This window comes from Fundulus heteroclitus, unplaced genomic scaffold (assembly GCF_011125445.2).
Source record: "Fundulus heteroclitus isolate FHET01 unplaced genomic scaffold, MU-UCD_Fhet_4.1 scaffold_42, whole genome shotgun sequence".
NCBI classification, from domain to species: domain Eukaryota; kingdom Metazoa; phylum Chordata; class Actinopteri; order Cyprinodontiformes; family Fundulidae; genus Fundulus; species Fundulus heteroclitus.
In genome coordinates this window covers 3153572-3171527 of record NW_023396835.1, presented here as the reverse complement: position 1 = coordinate 3171527, position 17956 = coordinate 3153572, and the positions used below count along the sequence as shown (strand labels likewise).

The following is a 17956-nucleotide window of genomic DNA, read 5'->3' as shown; positions in this document are numbered from 1 at the left end:
TCACCTCCTCTCCCACTTAGACATTGAGGGTTCTGGGCAGTCGCCCGGAGGGGGTGCGCTGGCAACAGCTTCCTTCCGGAAGGGGGGTGGGCTGTGCCGTGCATCCCCTTCGGCGCTCCCAGTTTTTAAACGCACTTGAGAACAACATGCAACAACACAACATTTGAGCGGGCGTAGGGAGGATCGGGGTCTTCTGCACACCCCCGTTCTCCGATGGCGGCAAGGAGTCTGGGGCCTGGGCCACTGTGTCCGGGGTCTTGGCGGGGGGCTGCGGTGGGTAGTCGGCGGCTTGACAGGTCTGGGGCTGATGCCTCTGCTCCCCCCAGGAGGGGCGGGGGGCAGGGATGGCAAGGGAAAGGTGGGGGAGGGAGGGGGTTTATTAGGTATTTAGGGGGTGAGGGGGGCTCTGGCCGGGTGGCTCCTGTTGGCCCGCCCTCTTGGGGGGGCCCAGTCCGGGGGGCGTCTGGTCCGGGGCCGGGGCCGGGGGTCGGGCACAAGCAGTCGTATAGTCGATTTGGGGTGACCCCCCCCTCTGGTCAGTGTTGGATGTGAGTGTTATGTGGGAATGTGTGTACAGCGTCTTTTTTTTCTGTGTGTGGTGAGTGGGGCACAAGGGAGGGATGGTGTGAATGAGTTTTCCATTTTTTTATTTTTTATTTTTTCTTCTTCCAGGTATGGGTGTGGTCCGCTCCCTCTCCCAAGAACATCTCAAGTCTCCGCTAGGTGCGGAGCCCATCCCACCACGTCCTGCCCTCTTCCACTTCGTTGGCGGGCGCCTTGGCCCTCTGGCGCATTGGTTGGCTTCGGGTTTGGGGCGGGTTCCCGGGCGTGCGCCGGCCCACTCCCGGCGGCCTCTTCGCGGTTCTTCCTTTACTCTCCCATTGTCATGTCCATATAATTTGAAATTCTCCTTAAAAAAAAGTTTTAAATTAATGATTAAACATAATAAAACATTCAAAATATGATAATTCTCAGATGAGAAATTTACAATATTAGATGATATCTGTTGTCTCATGTGTGTCTGGACTCAACAAAACAGGTCCAAACCAGAACCGGATCAAAGAACTGGTTCCACTTTTTAAACCTGAGGAATCATTTGACATTTTATTGCTGAGTTCACAGTTTTTGCTGCTGAAAGCAACAAGGAGGAAAAACAGCAAATATTCTGGTGCTGATCAGCTGGTTTAGAAAACAATGTTGAGAAATGAACAAACCCAACAGAACCAGAACATCAATTCTGAAGGAAAACAAGTGCTGACAATCTCTGACTATTGATTTCTGTGCAGTTTAGACATAAAACAATAACAATCAAGAAAATAATCTGCTGGAGATTTGAAAACCAGAATCAAACTCACTGAACCTTCAGTGGATTCTGTCTATTTGGGTTTACAGAACTCAGCAGAACCTTCAACATAAACTCCAGCATGTAGCGGCTGAGTGAAGGTGGTCTGGACTCTGTGGAGGAGAGTCATGGTTTCAGAGACGCTGTAGAAGGACAGAATACCTGCTCTGTGATCCAGGTACACTCCTATTCTGGAGGAACCAGGACCTGAGACGGAGGTCCAGATGTGGTTGTGACCAAATGTATAACCTCCTGGGTAACAATCTAATGCCCAAGATTTGTCATTAGCTCCAAATAAACATTCATTCCTTCCTCCTACTCTGCTGATATTCTTGTATGCGACTGCTACATAAACTCCCTCTCTCCACTCCACCTCCCAGTAACAACGTCCAGTCAGACTCTCTCTACTCAGAACCTGAAGACAAACAGTGAATCTGTCTGGATGACTAGAAAAAGACTGAGGTTTATTCCTCCATGTCACCTTCCTGTTCCACTCTGATAGTAACAGCTTCCTGTTTGCTGTGTTTGGATCCAGTGTGATTTCACATGAATATCTCAAGAATCCAGCTCTGCTCTCTGGTTCTGGTTCTGACAGTGAAACATCCACCTCAGTGAGTCTCAGTGAGATGTTTGTCCATGCGTCTCTCAGGATGTCCTGTAGTTGATCTCTGAGCTCTGACACAGCTGCTGTCACATCCTCAAAGTAGCTCAGAGGACGGATCTTGATGCTGGATGAGTGTGTAGACTCACTGAGTGCTGACAGTGAGGGGTAGTTGTGGAGAAACTGGTTGTGATCCTCTGTGTCTGAGAGCTGCTTCAGCTCAGCGTCTTTCCTCTTCAGCTCAGTGATCTCCTGCTCCAGCTTCTCCTGAAGCTCTTTGACTCGACTCCCTTCAGTTTCCTGCTGGGATCTGATCTGCTGCTTCACATCAGAGCTTCTTTTCTGGATGAGACGGATCAGCTGAGTGAAGATCTTCTCACTGTCCTCCACTGTTTTATCAGCAGAGTGCTTGATGGCCTCCAGCTCCTGTTGAAGCAGCTTCACATCTTTCTCTCTGTCCTGGATTCTCTGCTGGATGTTTTCTCGTCTCACCTCCAGCTCTCTCTGCCTCTCAGTCCTTTCTGCTGCAGCTGACACTGTGTCGTGGCCTTTATGTTCATCCACAGGGCAGAGATAACAGATACACTTCTGATCAGTACGACAGAACATCTTCATCACCTCATCATGACGAGAGCAGATGTTCTCCTGGAGGTTCTTGGAGGGCTCCACCAGCTTGTGTTTCTTGAATGCAGCTGAATCATAATGAGGCTGAAGGTGTTTCTCACAGAAAGAGGCCAGACAGAATAAACAGGACTTGATGGCTTTCAGTTTTCTTCCAGAGCAGGAATCACAGGCCACATCTTCAGGTCCAGCATAGCAGAGATCAGCAGGAGCAGCTTGGAGTCCAGTCTTCTTCAGCTGCTCCACTAAAGCTGCTAACATGGTGTTTTTCTTCAGAACGGGCCTCGGTGTGAAGGTCTCCCTGCACTGAGGGCAGCTGTGGATTCCTTTGTGATCCTCTTCATCCCAGAAGTTTTTAATACACTTCATACAGTAGCTGTGTCCACAGGGAATCGTCACCGGATCCTTCAGTAGATCCAGACAGATCGAACAGGACAAGGTTTCTCGGTCCAGCTGGTTCTGCTCCATTTCTCCTCTTGGTCACAGTGACTGTGTGAGTTTCATTTCCTGAAAACAGCAACAGCTCTGAGCTCTGAGCTACGAATCACGTGTCAGAGCAGAGAGGCTGCAGCCAATCAGCTTTCACCTCCAGCAGATGTTGCTCCACCAGCTTCAAGGTGTGTCTGAGAGCAGGAAGAACAGGGAGGGTTATCAGGTTTTACAGCCTGCAGAATAAGGAGCAGAGGTCGTCTTTATAAAGCTTGCATACGCACAAAATGGGCCTGAAACGTGTGAATATCCCTTTCCATGCAAAATTCAGATCTATAAAAAAAAAACTTGAGGGGAAAATGTTTGGTCCTCACAGCAGCTCTGACCCAGGCTGATGCTCATTTTGGAGACAGATGGTAAAGTGGTGAAATGCAGCTCAACTGCGTCATGATTCCTCTCAGACGTTCAGTTTCACTCCATATCAGACTTTAATCGTAGATCAACTTCATCATAAGCCTTCAAAACCACAAAAAGGATCTTTAAATAAATCAAATAAAAATACCCATAAGCCAACTTAAATCTTAAAGGTATACTATGCAACCGGGGTTGATTTTCCAGCGAGGCTCCCCCCAGAGGGCGAAAGTAAAAGTGCACTGTCGTAAAGATGCTCAGCTGTTCTGGTTTCTCCTTCAAGCCAGGCGCGGTTGTTTTGAGCTTAGCAGACAGGCGAACGCAACGAAAAGTGGAAAAAACGGCAATGACTAACACAGTGAAGGTATGAACATCAAGCTTCCCGCAGCGCTATCTTGGTGAGGCGGCGGCGGCGGCAGCCTCGCCAGATTTATTATTATTATTATATTTTTTTTATGTTGGCGAGACGCTACCGCCACCGTCTCGCCAAGCTGCGGCCGCCGCCGCCTCGCTGCGGCCGCCGCTGTAGCGTCTCGCCAACATAAAAAAAAAAAAAAAAAAAAAAAAAAAAAAAAAAAAATAATAATAATAATAATAAAACTCGATATGCTTGCATGTTTATTTGACGTTAACACGCGGTTCTTTGTTGTTGCTTTCGCGCGTGCATATAGTGAATGGCAGGGAAAAAACACATGGAGTTCTCGCCGTAAAGCGGTCTTGCACAAGACTTCTGAGCCTGTGGGTGCGGGCCGAGAGCTCTTGCAATTGCAAGTGCGGTATTTCCCCCACAGACCCCCAGGGCGGCCGAGAAAACCTTTGTTCAACCTGAAATGACTCATTTAATCATCCAAAACGGTATGGAACACATTAATTAACTGAAAAATCTTGCATAGTATGCCTTTAAAAGTCTGCAGAAAATTTTATCAGGGTTTTCTACCATCACTTTCCCCAATTATTAACAGGGTGACGTGTTCCATAGATTACAAGATTATTGTGAAAAGGTGTGCAGCAATTAATTGCTGTAAACGGTCAAACACACCCGAGCGGAGAGATGAGCGGTTGATATCTTACGAGAGCTGTGAGCTGTGCGTAAGTAAAATGGCGGCATACATGTAGTTCAAAATTAAATCCACTCAGGTAAGTAATAACCAATAACTGAAAATTAAACAAAGTAAAGTTTAAACATTAACAATTGTCTCCTTTTCACGACGGAGCAAACTGGAAGAAGAGACCTTGACGAGCCTGGAGAGCTACCTGGACGAGTGTTTTGACAACATTGTGATGGGGAAGAAAAAAAATCCCGCAGCCGCAAACACACCTTCACTCAAACGAACCCGATCTAGCTCTACCGGTGCCTCAACTTCCACTTTGTCTCCCGACAGGAGCTACAGCGACATCCTGGAGTCCATCGACAAAAAGCTTACTAGCCTGGACGCTCGCCTCGCCTTGGTAGAGGTGCTCCACAAAGAGTTCCAGGCTTTGAGAGAAGCGGTCGAATTTAGCCAAGCCAAGCGGAGAATGACGCGCTGAGGGGGAAAGTCACGGAGCTAACCGAGGGAATGACGCGGCTGACCGGCGAAAATAAGAAGATGAAAGAATCCATTCTGGACATACAGTCGCGAAGTATGAGAGACAATCTCGTCTTTGCAGGCATCCCGGAGCGCCAAGAAGAGGACCCTGAGTTTGCTATACGTGAGTTTCTCCAGCAGAAGCTGAAAATACCGGCGGATCAGGTAAAAAACATCACCTTTCATCGCGTTCACCGGCTCGGAGGTAAGAAACCCGATAAAATCCGCCCTCGTCCGATTGTAGCCAAATTTGAAAAAGCTATGACCGTGAAATGAGAGGAACGGATTTCAGTGTTAATGACCAGTTTCCTAAGGAAATCCTAGACCGTAGGCGAGTGTTATTTCCAATCAGGAAAAAATACATTAATGATGGCGTCAGAGCTAACGTTGCAGTTGACAAACTTTATATCAATGGTCAGTTGTTCAGGGATCAGAAGATCACTCCTTGGCTCTATTAGATGCACAAAGGGTGGATTTATAGCTTGTCATGCTTGAAAAAAAAAAAATGTGTTCGGAACACAGTGATAAAAGAAATAAACGCACAGCTCAAGAGCACGTTGGCACGGTATGGTTGTTAGTCACGGTTGGGTACACGAGGCATGGGTGATGGTTATTTTTTTTTTCATCTTTTCTCACTCTTTGCACTTTCTTAATTCTCTGTCTTTCTTTATATTATTCATCTGCTCCTCTCCTGCTGACCAGGAAATCACAAGCACGTCAGATGATGCTACCTGGGTCTTTGTATAACTATTCTTCTGAGGACATGCACTTTTCAACTTCTCACTTTCACCTATGATGAATGTAAAGTTTGTGTCATGGAATGTGCATGGAGCAGGCACCAGGGAAAAACAGCTAAAGATCTCTAACCAGCTTACAAGATTAAAGGCAGATGTTGTCTTATTGCAAGAAACCCATAAATCAGATACAACTGTAAGTGATCTTAACTCACCTGAGTTTCCCAATGTGTTTCCTGCCTGCTATAACTCTAGACAGAGAGGAATAGCTATTTTAATCCACAAAAACGTTAGTTTTAAAATATTAGACAAAATTATTGATCCCGAAGGTAGATTCATAATACTTAAAATATCTATTCATAACCAGAAGTTATGTATTGTTAGTGTATATGGTCCAAATGTTGATGAACCCTCATTCTTCCACAAACTCTTCCATGCACTTTCAAAACACGGGGATTGTTCTCTAATTATTGGGGGTGACCTCAACTTTGGTCTAAATGAGGAAATAGACAGGCTGAATACAACAGGGTCTCAGCGTAGTTGGCAGTCATTAAATATAGTCAAACGATACATGAGTGATTTTGGTCTTTGCGATGCATGGCGTTCTCTTCATCCTAATAGTAAGCAATATACTTTTTTTTCAAATGTTCACCACTCTTATTCTCGTTTGGACTATTTCTTAATCAGCAGCTCGCTGCTGTCGGACGTTTCAGAGGCTGTAATTTATCATATTGCTATTAGTGATCACGCTCCTGTTACTTTAACCCTAACAAATAAAAAAATAACCCCACAAAACAAGAGCTGGAGATTTAATACATCGCTGCTTAAAGATGAACAATTTAATACATTTTTCAAAGAAGAGTGGGCTTCTTACTTAGAACACAATGATCTGCCAGGCCCTTCAGCATCTATACTTTGGGAAGCAGGGAAATCAGTGATGAGAGGTAAAAGAATTTGATTCTCATCTCACAAAATGAAGTTGGAAAACAAGAAGATTCAGGAATTAGAAGAAAAACTTAAGTTACTAGTAACTTCCCTGGAAGAGGGAAAGTTGGGTAAAATCCGTAAAATAAAACTAGAATTAAACCAGTATATTGAAAAGCAAAACAAATGTCTAATAGAAAAACTTTGATTAGAAATTTTTGAACATGGCAATAAGTCAGGAAGCTTCTTAGCTAATCAGTTAAAAATAAATAAAGACAAAACGACTATATTTGCAGTTACAGATTCCAATGGGAATACATTACATGATCCAGAATGTATAAATAACACCTTCCGTTATTTCTACAAAACTTTATACACATCACAGATAAATCCATCAGACAATGTCATCAAGCAGTTTCTGGATAAAATTACACTTCCTAAACTTTCAGATAACCAAAGAACGACACTGAACTCACCGCTGACAACAGTTGAAGTTCAGGAAGCTTTAACAAGCATGCCCAATAAAAAGGCTCCAGGCCCAGATGGATTCCCTACTGAGTTTTATAAGGAGTTCTGGAGTATTCTGGCACCAACGTTTCACAGAATGTTGCAAGAAATTCAGGAAAATGGCAGATTTCCAGCTAATATGAACTCTGCCACCATCAGTCTTCTGCTTAAGCCAGGCAAAGATCCTGTGTTGCCCACCAGCTATCGTTCCATATCCTTAATCAACGTGGATATTAAAATAATATGTAAAGCCTTTGCAAAACGATTAGATAAAGTCACTCCTTTCATAATCCACCCAGACCAAACTGGCTTTATCAGAGGAAGGCAGTCATCCACAAATACACGCCGATTACTTAATTTAATTGATTATTCCTACAGTACAAATAATAAAACTATTATAATGTCTTTAGATGCAGAAAAAACATTTGATAGAGTAAATTGGAATATTTTATTCGCTACTCTGCATAAATTTGGTTTTGGCAATTTTTTTATAAATTGGTTAAAAATTTTATACAGCTCTCCTACAGGACAAATAATCAAACATCTTCCAGCTTTTGTCTCCAGAGGGGCACTAAGCAAGGATGCCCACTTTCCCCCTCACTTTTTGCCATTTTTATTGAACCTCTAGCAGCAACAATTAGACAAACAAAGGTTATTAAAGGTATAAAATGCATGAATATAGAGCATAAGATTAATCTTTATGCTGATGATGTATTACTCTATCTTCAGCACTCAAACTCTTCCCTTTCTCAAGTAATTAGATTACTAGAATCCTTCTCAAAGGTTTCTGATTACTCTATAAACTGGTCTAAATCTACGGTACTGCCAATTAATTGCTCTTTCCAAAACCCCCTAGATTTACATTTGCGCTCAGGAAACATCACATATTTGGGTATCACTGTGTCGTCTAAACTTGCGGATTTAGTAAAATCTAATCACATTCCACTTTTAAAATAGATAGAAGATGACCTGGATAGATGGAAATCGCTTCCAATTTCACACATGGGTAGGGTAGCTTCGATTAAAATGATGGTCTTACCTAGAATTAATTACTTATTTTTAATGATCCCCAATAAACCATCATCTGACTGGTTTAAATCTCTAGACTCTTCAATCTCTAAATTTCTTTGGAAAGATAAACCGCCCCGTATCAGCTTAAAGACATTACAGAAAACTAAAGACAGAGGGGGACTAGATCTGCCTAACTTCCATAAGTACTACTTGGCAAATAGACTACAATATATCACTAAATGGATAAAGCATAATCCTTTAGACTAGCCCTGGATAGATATAGAACAGAAAATATGCAATAATATCATGATTTCAGATTTGCCGTTTATTAGCTCAAATATAAAACAGCATACATGCTTTAAAAATATCAATATCAGCTCTACTCTGACAGCATGGTGGGAGTTTCTTAAAATTACAAAGTCGTCACTTATCCCATGCAGTCGTACACCCATCTGGAACAACCCTGACATCCTACAAAATAATAATATGATAAACTTTACATACTGGAAGAATAAAGGTATTGAATATCTGGAACATTTACTTGATGGAACCGAGTTCATAAATTTTTCCAAAGTAAATATGCAATATGGCATTAGTAAAAATACATTTTTGGAATATGAACAACTTAAATCTATAATTAGAAAAAAATGTAAGCATATTAAAGGTGGTTTACAAATTCCAAGTAATATATTAGAGTTCCTAGATTTAAACCCCCCCAAACTACTGTCTAAATCATACAGGACACTGACTAAAATAGATGATTCAATATCTCTTCCTATTATGAAACGGGAAGAGGATCTATCAGTCAGCTTTGAACAAAACTTCTGGGCTCAGATATGTCTAAGAACTTTCAAATTGACTAGAAACACCAACTTACAACTAATACAATACAAAATCCTTCACAGAGTACACTACACAGGACAAAGATTATTCAAGATGGGTCTGGCACAATCTAATATCTGTCCACACTGCATAGGCAATCATCCTGATAATTATATTCATGCGTTATGGTTATGCACACCAGTCCAGAGGTTCTGGACACAGATATGTAAGGACTTATCAAAGTGCTTGAGCTGTAAAATTACACCTTCCCCATCAGTTTGCTTGCTTGGTAATTTTGAGGAAAGCCCTCTGGGGAATAAAATAGTTTACATGGTTTTCACTGCACTATGTATCACAAATAAAACTATCCTCATGAATTGAAAAAGTAAGGAGAATCTCAGTATCAATCAGTATAGAGATCTTTTGTTGGATCATATTAATCTTGAGACAGCATCTGCATCCACATCTGTTCGATCTCTTTGGGCTCCTTTGATTAGCACTATCACTTAGTGGAATGGGGGACGGTGGGTTGCTTCCTGCAGGGCGCAGTGGCTGGGTGGAGGGGTTCCTGGGACTCTGGGGGCACTTGGAGTGGGGCGCTTGGTGGGTCTGACTCCGGGGTTGTTGCCCCCATCTGGGAGGAGCTTCGGAGGCCTACGGGTGGCCCACAGCACCGCTTGCGGCGCTCTTGGGGAGCTATGCGGTGACAGACGTGGGTTACTGACCTGGTAGCTGTGCTGTCGCTGGGTGGGTCCTGGGTGGGTCTGGGGGCCTGGGGTCCCTGGGGTGCGCCGCCCTCGGGCGGGGGCCCCGGCGGGGCCTCGGGGGTTCCGGTTCCGGGGGGTGTGCCGCTTGGGGTCTGGGCCGGCGTGTGCCCGGGTGTCTGCCCCTGCACGGGGCCTCTGGTGCGCTGGGGGGCCTTTGGGCCTGTTGAGCTGGTAGGGGGGCATGGTCATTAACATCTCAGGGCAAATGCTCTTCCCCTTCTTTGGGTTGGCACTCTGCTAGTGCGTTCTGGTGGGCTTGTGTCCGGCCCCCTGTCCCGGTCCTGGTCCATGTAGTCTCCCGGTGCGGGTTTCACCTGGGGGGTTGGGTTTGGGATGGCTCGTGCGGACTGGCTGGCCAGGGTCCCCCATCTTATTACAGTTTTTTACAATTGCTATGACACAGTTTTCAATACATTTAACAGGTTTCCTAAACTCTTAACGCACCAACACACCTAAAACACACAATTGGCAAAACTGTTTATTTCATGTTCAAATTCACACATCGCAAACTAAACTCCAAAACTAATTTTCAAAATACAATAATACACTAAAAAACACTGCAAACATGTTTCAAAATTAAATAAGTATTCAAAACACTAACACATGTTCTCTTCCAACAGGAACATTTAGTCAATCATAACACAATGACAAAAAAAACACTATCATCAGCTGAAATTACAGAAACTGCATTATTTTGGATGTGTCAGGTGCATATATATATATATATATATATATATATATATATATATATATATATATATATATATATATATATTAGGGCTGGGCAAGTTAACGCGTTAATTTCGCGTTAACTCATTAGACTATTAACGGCGATATTTTCTTTAACGCGCGTTAACGCATGTTGGTCACATGCTTTTATTTTGTGAAGGTCTGTTGCTGCGGTGTAGGGGTTTGAATCAGAACAGTAGGTGGCGATAATGCGCCAATAACCTCGCTGTCAGCCAAGCCTCGGATTCAGAGGAAGAAAGGTGCTGGCCGGAAAAAAACAAAGCCGACATGCGGAAGGCGGTGTTTCCCGCAGGTACCGCGAGCGAGCTTAGGCGAGGCGGTGAGTTGGCGGCCGGAACAAGTTTTGTGCGGAGCGGAGCGGGGGGGGGTCTGCATCGACGCCGTCGGTGAAGTCGCTTCTCGTTTCAAAGTATCCATGTATTTTTGCCTGTTTTCCCCCTGCCATTCACTATATGCGCGCGAGAAAGCAACAACAAAAAACCGCGTGTTAACGTCAAATAAACGCAAGCATATCGAGTTAGCAAGCATTTCAGTTTAAAGTTCTTCCAGCAACGAATATGACAGAAACAAGTTAGTTGTAACCACTGCCAAGTTAAACTTTGGTATTGAACATAAAATGGTAATGCTGCTCCCTGCTGTTACCTCAGAAATTGCCTGTTTTTGGTAGATTTTTTCCCCATAAAGAGAATTCCCTGTCAGTGGCAATAAGCTTTAATTTATTATTATTGCTATTTTTTGTTTTACATGTTTAAGTTGAGCTTTACACTAAATATGTGTTACTGATAAGTGCTACAAATGTTACAACACTTTTGTTCATATGGCAGCAGAACATTAAAATAAAAGTGCTCTTTACACTACTTTTGAATTCATTCTTGGAGTTTGTAAATACAATGCGATTAATCGCGATTAATCAGTGCGATTAATCAGTGCGATTAATCGCGATTAAATATTTTAATCGTTGCCCAGCCCTAATATATATATATTTATATATATATCTATCTATATATATATATATATATATTCATATTCATTCAGGAGCTTATAGTTACAAGTAGTTACATATCAGAGACTGGAGGCATAAAGTCACTCTAAAACTATAAAGGGTAATTTTAAAGTATTTACACTTTGGAGTAGGAGAAGCAATATCCTAACTGTTGGTTTCCTCGAAAATACGGACAATAGATGCCACTGTGTCCCAGCTGATATTTGGCTGTACTCTTTCACCACCCTCTGTGTGTCAGGATTTGGGTTTTGTTTCAGCTGTTTGTTAATTTTGATGTATTAGTTAACTCTCAGGTTTTTAAAATCAGTTTTGGTTTTGGGCTCTTTCTTGTTTAGTCTTAGGTTTAGGTTCTGTATTAGTTTTGGTTTATGGAATAGGTTAGATTTTATTGTAGTTTGATTTTATTTATGTTTCCAGTTCAGTTCTGTCTCTTCCCAGCAATCTGCCAGCTCACTCAATCTGTTTATCTGTCACTCCCCAAACACCAGTTACCAGCCTATCAGATCTGCTCACCTGTCAACCTCCAGTCACTAGCCAATCAGTTCAGTTCAGTTTCCACCTGTCACTTGTAATTAGTCTTCACTCCCGTTCACCTGCTCACTCCACTATATAGTTCTGCCTCGGTCTTCAGTTCTCTGCCAGATCATTAACGAGCCACGGTGAGTTTTGTTCCAGCGTTCTTTTCTTGATTGACCTGTTGATGATAACCCGAGAGCCTTTTTGATTCTGAGCCAGCCTGTTCCCTGATCTGTTTTTCCTGCCCTGTCTGACTGATTTACCGGTTTACCGACTAGTTTCTGTCCCATGGTTATCCGAGCTTGCTTTGCCCTGTTTGTACCTCTGCCTATTTTGGACTGCCTTTTGTGTACCGGATTTTGGACTGCCATTTTGACCATTGAGCCTTGCCTGTCCCAGTTTTATTATTAAATACTGTTTTTTGCCTTCACCTCACTTGTTTGGCTTGAATACTGGGTTTGCCTGACTCACGTTCATAACAGAATGATCTGGCCTTACTAAAACCTATCGCCCAACAAGTTTTTAGAGGTTGTTTTTTTTTTCCCCTCCACACGCTATGGCTTGGGAGGGTTCCAGATTGGCGTTCTGTCCCCCTGGTATCGGTCCCAGACGCCATCTCTCCAGCAGCCGCAGCAGCAGTAACCCGCTGCCTGCTCCGAGCTTACGATTGGGAGGGCTTTTTGTCACTAATTCAGGTTCTGCTCAGAATAGAAGGGATCACTCACCCAGCGACACCGCTGTCGGCTCTGCCCATGGGTTTTATCCAGACCCAACTTTGTTTATGGAGGTCGAAGCGGAGGTGGTGCGGGATCTTCGCCCGGATCTTTTTCTCTCTCTCCCTCCAGAGGAGGAGATGCAGGGAACGCTGTGGGCTCCGCCGATCCCGGCTCTACCGACAGAATCAAACCTCCAGCAAGTCCTGCCGTCCCGCCGTCGGAGGAGGGGACGGAAACCTGTGGGTCGCTCCTTCACCCGTTCTGTTCGGCCGACAGGCGAGTCAGTACCGCGCCCGTCCGTTGCCACTTCCTGCCCAGTGGATCGGAGTCCGGTGCTCCCCAGAGCTGAGCAGCCCACAGCGCCTCCTGGTGGCGCCCGTGATGCTGAGGATCTGGCTCTGGAGGACCAGTTAAGAGCTTTTGCCCCTATTATTAAAGACCTTAGGGAGGCTCTTTTCAGCCAGTATTCAGAGGAGCTGGAGGCTAAATTAAAGGAGGTCGAGGGGCACTATAGAGCGGCTCTCCAGGGTTTCTATAGTGGACTCAATCCTGTCCCCAAGGGTCCAGTCGACGCCCCGGCACCTGCTCCTGTCCCAGAGGACCCGCCTCCTACCTCAGCTCCAGTGCCGGCCTCCGGCAGCTATAAAGCGGCACTGTCTGCGCAGCCGGCCCAAGACGTTGCAACCCCGGAGGCTTCGCAGCCGGCCCAAGACGCTGCAACCCCGGAGGCTCCGCAGCCGGCCCAAGACGTTGCAACCCCGGAGGCTCCGCAGCCGGCCCGAGACGCTGCAACCCCGGAGGCTCCGCAGCCGGCCCGAGACGCTGCAACCCCGGAGGCTCCGCAGCCGGCCCGAGACGCTGCAACCCCGGAGGCTCCGCAGCCGGCCCGAGACGCTGCAACCCCGGAGGCTCCGCAGCCGGCCCGAGACGCTGCAACCCAGGAGGGTCCGCAGCCGGCCCGAGACGCTGCAACCCAGGAGGGTCCGCAGCCGGCTCGAGACGCTGCAACCCAGGAGGGTCCGCAGCCGGCTCGAGACGCTGCAACCCAGGAGGGTCCGCAGCCGGCCCGAGACGCTGCAACCCAGGAGGGTCCGCAGCCGGCCCGAGACGCTGCAACCCAGGAGGGTCCGCCGTCGGCCCGCGACGTGGGAACCCAGGAGGGTCCGCCGCCAGTCTGCGACGTGGGAACCCAGGAGGGTCCGCCGCCAGTCTGCGACGTGGGAACCCAGGAGGGTCCGCCGCCAGTCTGCGACGTGGGAACCCAGGAGGGTCTACCACTGGCCCACGATGAGGGGGTTCAGACGAGCCCTCTTTCAGGCCGCAACTCGGGGGCTCATCGGGACACTGGGCGCCGTGGCCCTCGCCCAGACGACAAGCGGCGCCGTGGCCCTCGCCCAGACGACAAGCGGCGCCGTGGCCCTCGCCCAGACGACAAGCGGCGCCGTGGCCCTCGCCCAGACGACAAGCGGCGCCGTGGCCCTCGCCCAGACGACAAGCGGCGTCGTGGCCCTCGCCCTAACGACAAGCTCCGTCGGGGGTCTCGCCGAGAAGACAAGCACCCAGAGCCCCATGGAGACTTAGAGGCCCCTGGACCTCTTCTGAAGCTCTTACCCCCTCATCTTTGGCTTGACAGCCAATTTCCCAAGTGGCTGACCAAACTGTCTTTGTCGGAGGTTCTGGAAGGGTTACTGATGAGGTTCTGGGTGTTAAAGGGTCTGGGAGCATCTGAAGCCTGTAGCCAGGTCCCGTCTGAACCTGTAGCCAGGTCCCGTCTGAACCTGTAGCCTGTAGCCAGGCCCCGTCTGAACCTGTAGCCTGTAGCCAGGGGCCGTCTGAACCTGTAGCCTGTAGCCAGGCCCCGTCTGAACCTGTAGCCTGTAGCCAGGGGCCGTCTGAACCTGTAGCCTGTAGCCAGGGGCCGTCTGAACCTGAAGCCTGTAGCCAGGGGCCGTCTGAACCTGAAGCCTGTAGCCAGGGGCCGTCTGAACCTGAAGCCTGTAGCCAGGGGCCGACTGAACCTGAAGCCAGTAGCCAGGGGCCGACTGAACCTGAAGCCAGTAGCCAGGCTCCTCCTGAACTCTGTAGCCAGGCTCTTCCTGAACTCTGTAGCCAGGCGCCTCCTGAACTCTGTAGCCAGGCGCCTCCTGAACTCTGTAGCCAGGCGCCTCCTGAACTCTGTAGCCAGGCGCCTCCTGAACTCTGTAGCCAGGCGCCTCCTGAACTCTGTAGCCAGGCGCCTCCTGAACTCTGTAGCCAGGCGCCTCCTGAACTCTGTAGCCAGGCGCCTCCTGAACTCTTTAGCCAGGCGTCTCTTCTAGCTCTTAGTCCGGCGCCAGGTTCTGTTCTCTCTCTCTCCAGGCGTCGGTTCCTGAGGGTCCTGTTCTGCCGCCGGCCTCAGAGGTTGCTGCTCCGCCGCCGGTCTCCGAGAGACATGCTCCGCCGCCGGTCTATGAGAGACCTGTTCCGCCACCGGCCGCCGGACATCTTTGCTAACCGGGGCCGTCCTACAGGACACCCGCCGGATTACCTGTCTCACAGGGGTCGTCCGCCGGGACGTCCGCCGGAGAGCCTGACACGCCGAGGACGTCCGCCGGAGAGCCTGACACGCCGAGGACGTCCGCCGGAGAGCCTGACACGCCGAGGACGTCCGCCGGAGAGCCTGACACGCCGAGGACGTCCGCCGGACAACCTGACACGCCGAGGACGTCCGCCGGACAACCTGACACGCCGAGGCCGTCCTTCGGGACGTCCGCCGGACAACCTGACACGCCGAGGCCGTCCTTCGGGACGTCCGCCGGACAACCTGACACGCCGAGGCCGTCCTTCGGGACGTCCGCCGGACAACCTGACACGCCGAGGCCGTCCTTCGGGACGTCCGCCGGACAACCTGACACGCCGAGGCCGTCCTTCGGGACGTCCGCCGGACAACCTGACACGCCGAGGCCGTCCTTCGGGACGTCCGCCGGACAACCTGACACGCCTGGGTCGTCCTTCGGGACGTCCACCGGAGAACCTGACTCGTCGGGGCCGTCCTCCTGGACGCCCGCCTGAGAACTTGATTCGTCTTGTTTTGTTTGAGTTTATATTTGGACATTTATTTGATTCTAGCCCTCCGTCCTGCACCTCCCTCCACCCGCCCGGTCTAGTCCGTTTTTGTTTATCATTTGTCTTGTTTAAGGACGTCTGGTATCCGTCCTTAAGGGAGGGGCTCTGTCAGGATTTGGGTTTTGTTTCAGCTGTTTGTTAATTTTGATGTATTAGTTAACTCTCAGGTTTTTAAAATCAGTTTTGGTTTTGGGCTCTTTCTTGTTTAGTCTTAGGTTTAGGTTCTGTATTAGTTTTGGTTTATGGAATAGGTTAGATTTTATTGTAGTTTGATTTTATTTATGTTTCCAGTTCAGTTCTGTCTCTTCCCAGCAATCTGCCAGCTCACTCAATCTGTTTATCTGTCACTCCCCAAACACCAGTTACCAGCCTATCAGATCTGCTCACCTGTCAACCTCCAGTCACTAGCCAATCAGTTCAGTTCAGTTTCCACCTGTCACTTGTAATTAGTCTTCACTCCCGTTCACCTGCTCACTCCACTATATAGTTCTGCCTCGGTCTTCAGTTCTCTGCCAGATCATTAACGAGCCACGTTAATGTGCCACGTGAGTTTTGTTCCAGCGTTCTTTTCTTGATTGACCTGTTGATGATAACCCGAGAGCCTTTTTGATTCTGAGCCAGCCTGTTCCCTGATCTGTTTTTCCTGCCCTGTCTGACTGATTTACCGGTTTACCGACTAGTTTCTGTCCCATGGTTATCCGAGCTTGCTTTGCCCTGTTTGTACCTCTGCCTATTTTGGACTGCCTTTTGTGTACCGGATTTTGGACTGCCATTTTGACCATTGAGCCTTGCCTGTCCCAGTTTTATTATTAAATACTGTTTTTTGCCTTCACCTCACTTGTTTGGCTTGAATACTGGGTTTGCCTGACTCACGTTCATAACACTGTGTGATAGCCCGTGGTTTATGACATGGTCAATGATAGTGGCTCTAATTTGATCAGTTACCTATATATATATATATATATATATATATATATATATATATATATATATATATATATATATATATATATATACACACACATATACACACACGCATATACACACACACACATATATATATATATATATATATATATATATATATATATATATATATATATATATATATATATATATATATATATATATATATATATATATGTGTGTGTGTGTGTGCATATATGTGTGTACATATATATATATGTGTGTGTATATAACCGGTACACATGACATCATCTGCCTACTCTGACTTCTTTTGTATTCTTTTTTTTTATATATTCTTATGTTTTTCTCATTTTCTTTTTGATCCACTGTATATAACCCTTTCCTACTCCTGACTATTGAGCCGATGTGACAAGTGAATTTCTCCAATCTGAGATCAATAAAGACTATCTTATCTTATCTCTGGTCCTTCTTTGAGCACCACCACGCATTCTTACTCCCAACCCTCTACCTTGTCCTGGTACACGTCTTCCTCGCCCTTGTGCAGGCATTTCTTTCTTTCTTTCTTTCTTTCTTTCTTTCTTTCTTTCTTTCTTTCTTTCTTTATTTATTTATTTCTCACATTGTGTTGCTCCAAATTGTTCCTTTTCCAGCCAAGACCAGCCCAAAGAGTCCTCTTTTATAGCACATGATCATGTGATTGAAAGAAAATCAACACTTGAGTGTGCTTCCTAGATGGGAATTATCTGTGATTTCAACAACTGCATAACTTCAATCAGATGTTTCTCATTAGCAATGGAATAAAATACAGGGAATATATTTGTGTTTCAATTCAATATGAAGAGTTGTTCACCTTGACTTTAGCCTGTAAGGTTAGGTTTAGAACGTGGTGTTATCTGTTCTGACATACAGTGTTAAAGCATTGGTAAATTTGGCTGTAAAATTCTACTGTTTTGGTCTTGTTTGAGCCGGTGTGTAAAAGGAGTTTAAGCAATTTTAATTTGCATTAATTGTATGCATTATGTGTTAAAGCAAGAAGAAATGTGTTAATTGTATAGGTTACACATGTGGATGTAGTGCTAACTGTGTTAAGAGTTTTGGAAAATTGTTAAAAGTATTGAAAAATCTGTCATAGCAATTGTAAAAAACTGTAACTTATTTTTAAATTTATTTATTTATATATATTATTATTATTATTATTATTA

General features: G+C 46.2%; 1 protein-coding gene across 1 annotated transcript; it reads right to left on the bottom strand.

The window, feature by feature from the left end:
* Window positions 1-1161: 1161 nt before the first annotated feature.
* On the bottom strand, window positions 1162-3313 carry LOC118560308 (tripartite motif-containing protein 16-like). Its single transcript, XM_036131223.1, has 2 exons — window positions 3278-3313; window positions 1162-3017 (listed from the first exon to the last, which is right to left on the bottom strand). Exons 1-2 carry the CDS (start codon window positions 3311-3313, stop codon window positions 1377-1379), a joined length of 1677 nt encoding a protein of 558 aa, XP_035987116.1. The 3' UTR covers window positions 1162-1376.
* Window positions 3314-17956: the final 14643 nt, after the last annotated feature.

What these genes read in the sequence shown, in the direction of transcription:
- LOC118560308 (XM_036131223.1), bottom strand. Translation starts at nt 3,313, where the DNA reads ATGGAAAGGGATATTCACACGTTTCAGGCCCATTTT. An exon ending in ACACGTTTCAGGCCCATTTT is followed by an intron (nt 3,018 to 3,277) that starts GTGCGTATGCAA and finishes GAGCAGAACCAG; the next exon opens with CTGGACCGAGAAACCTTGTC.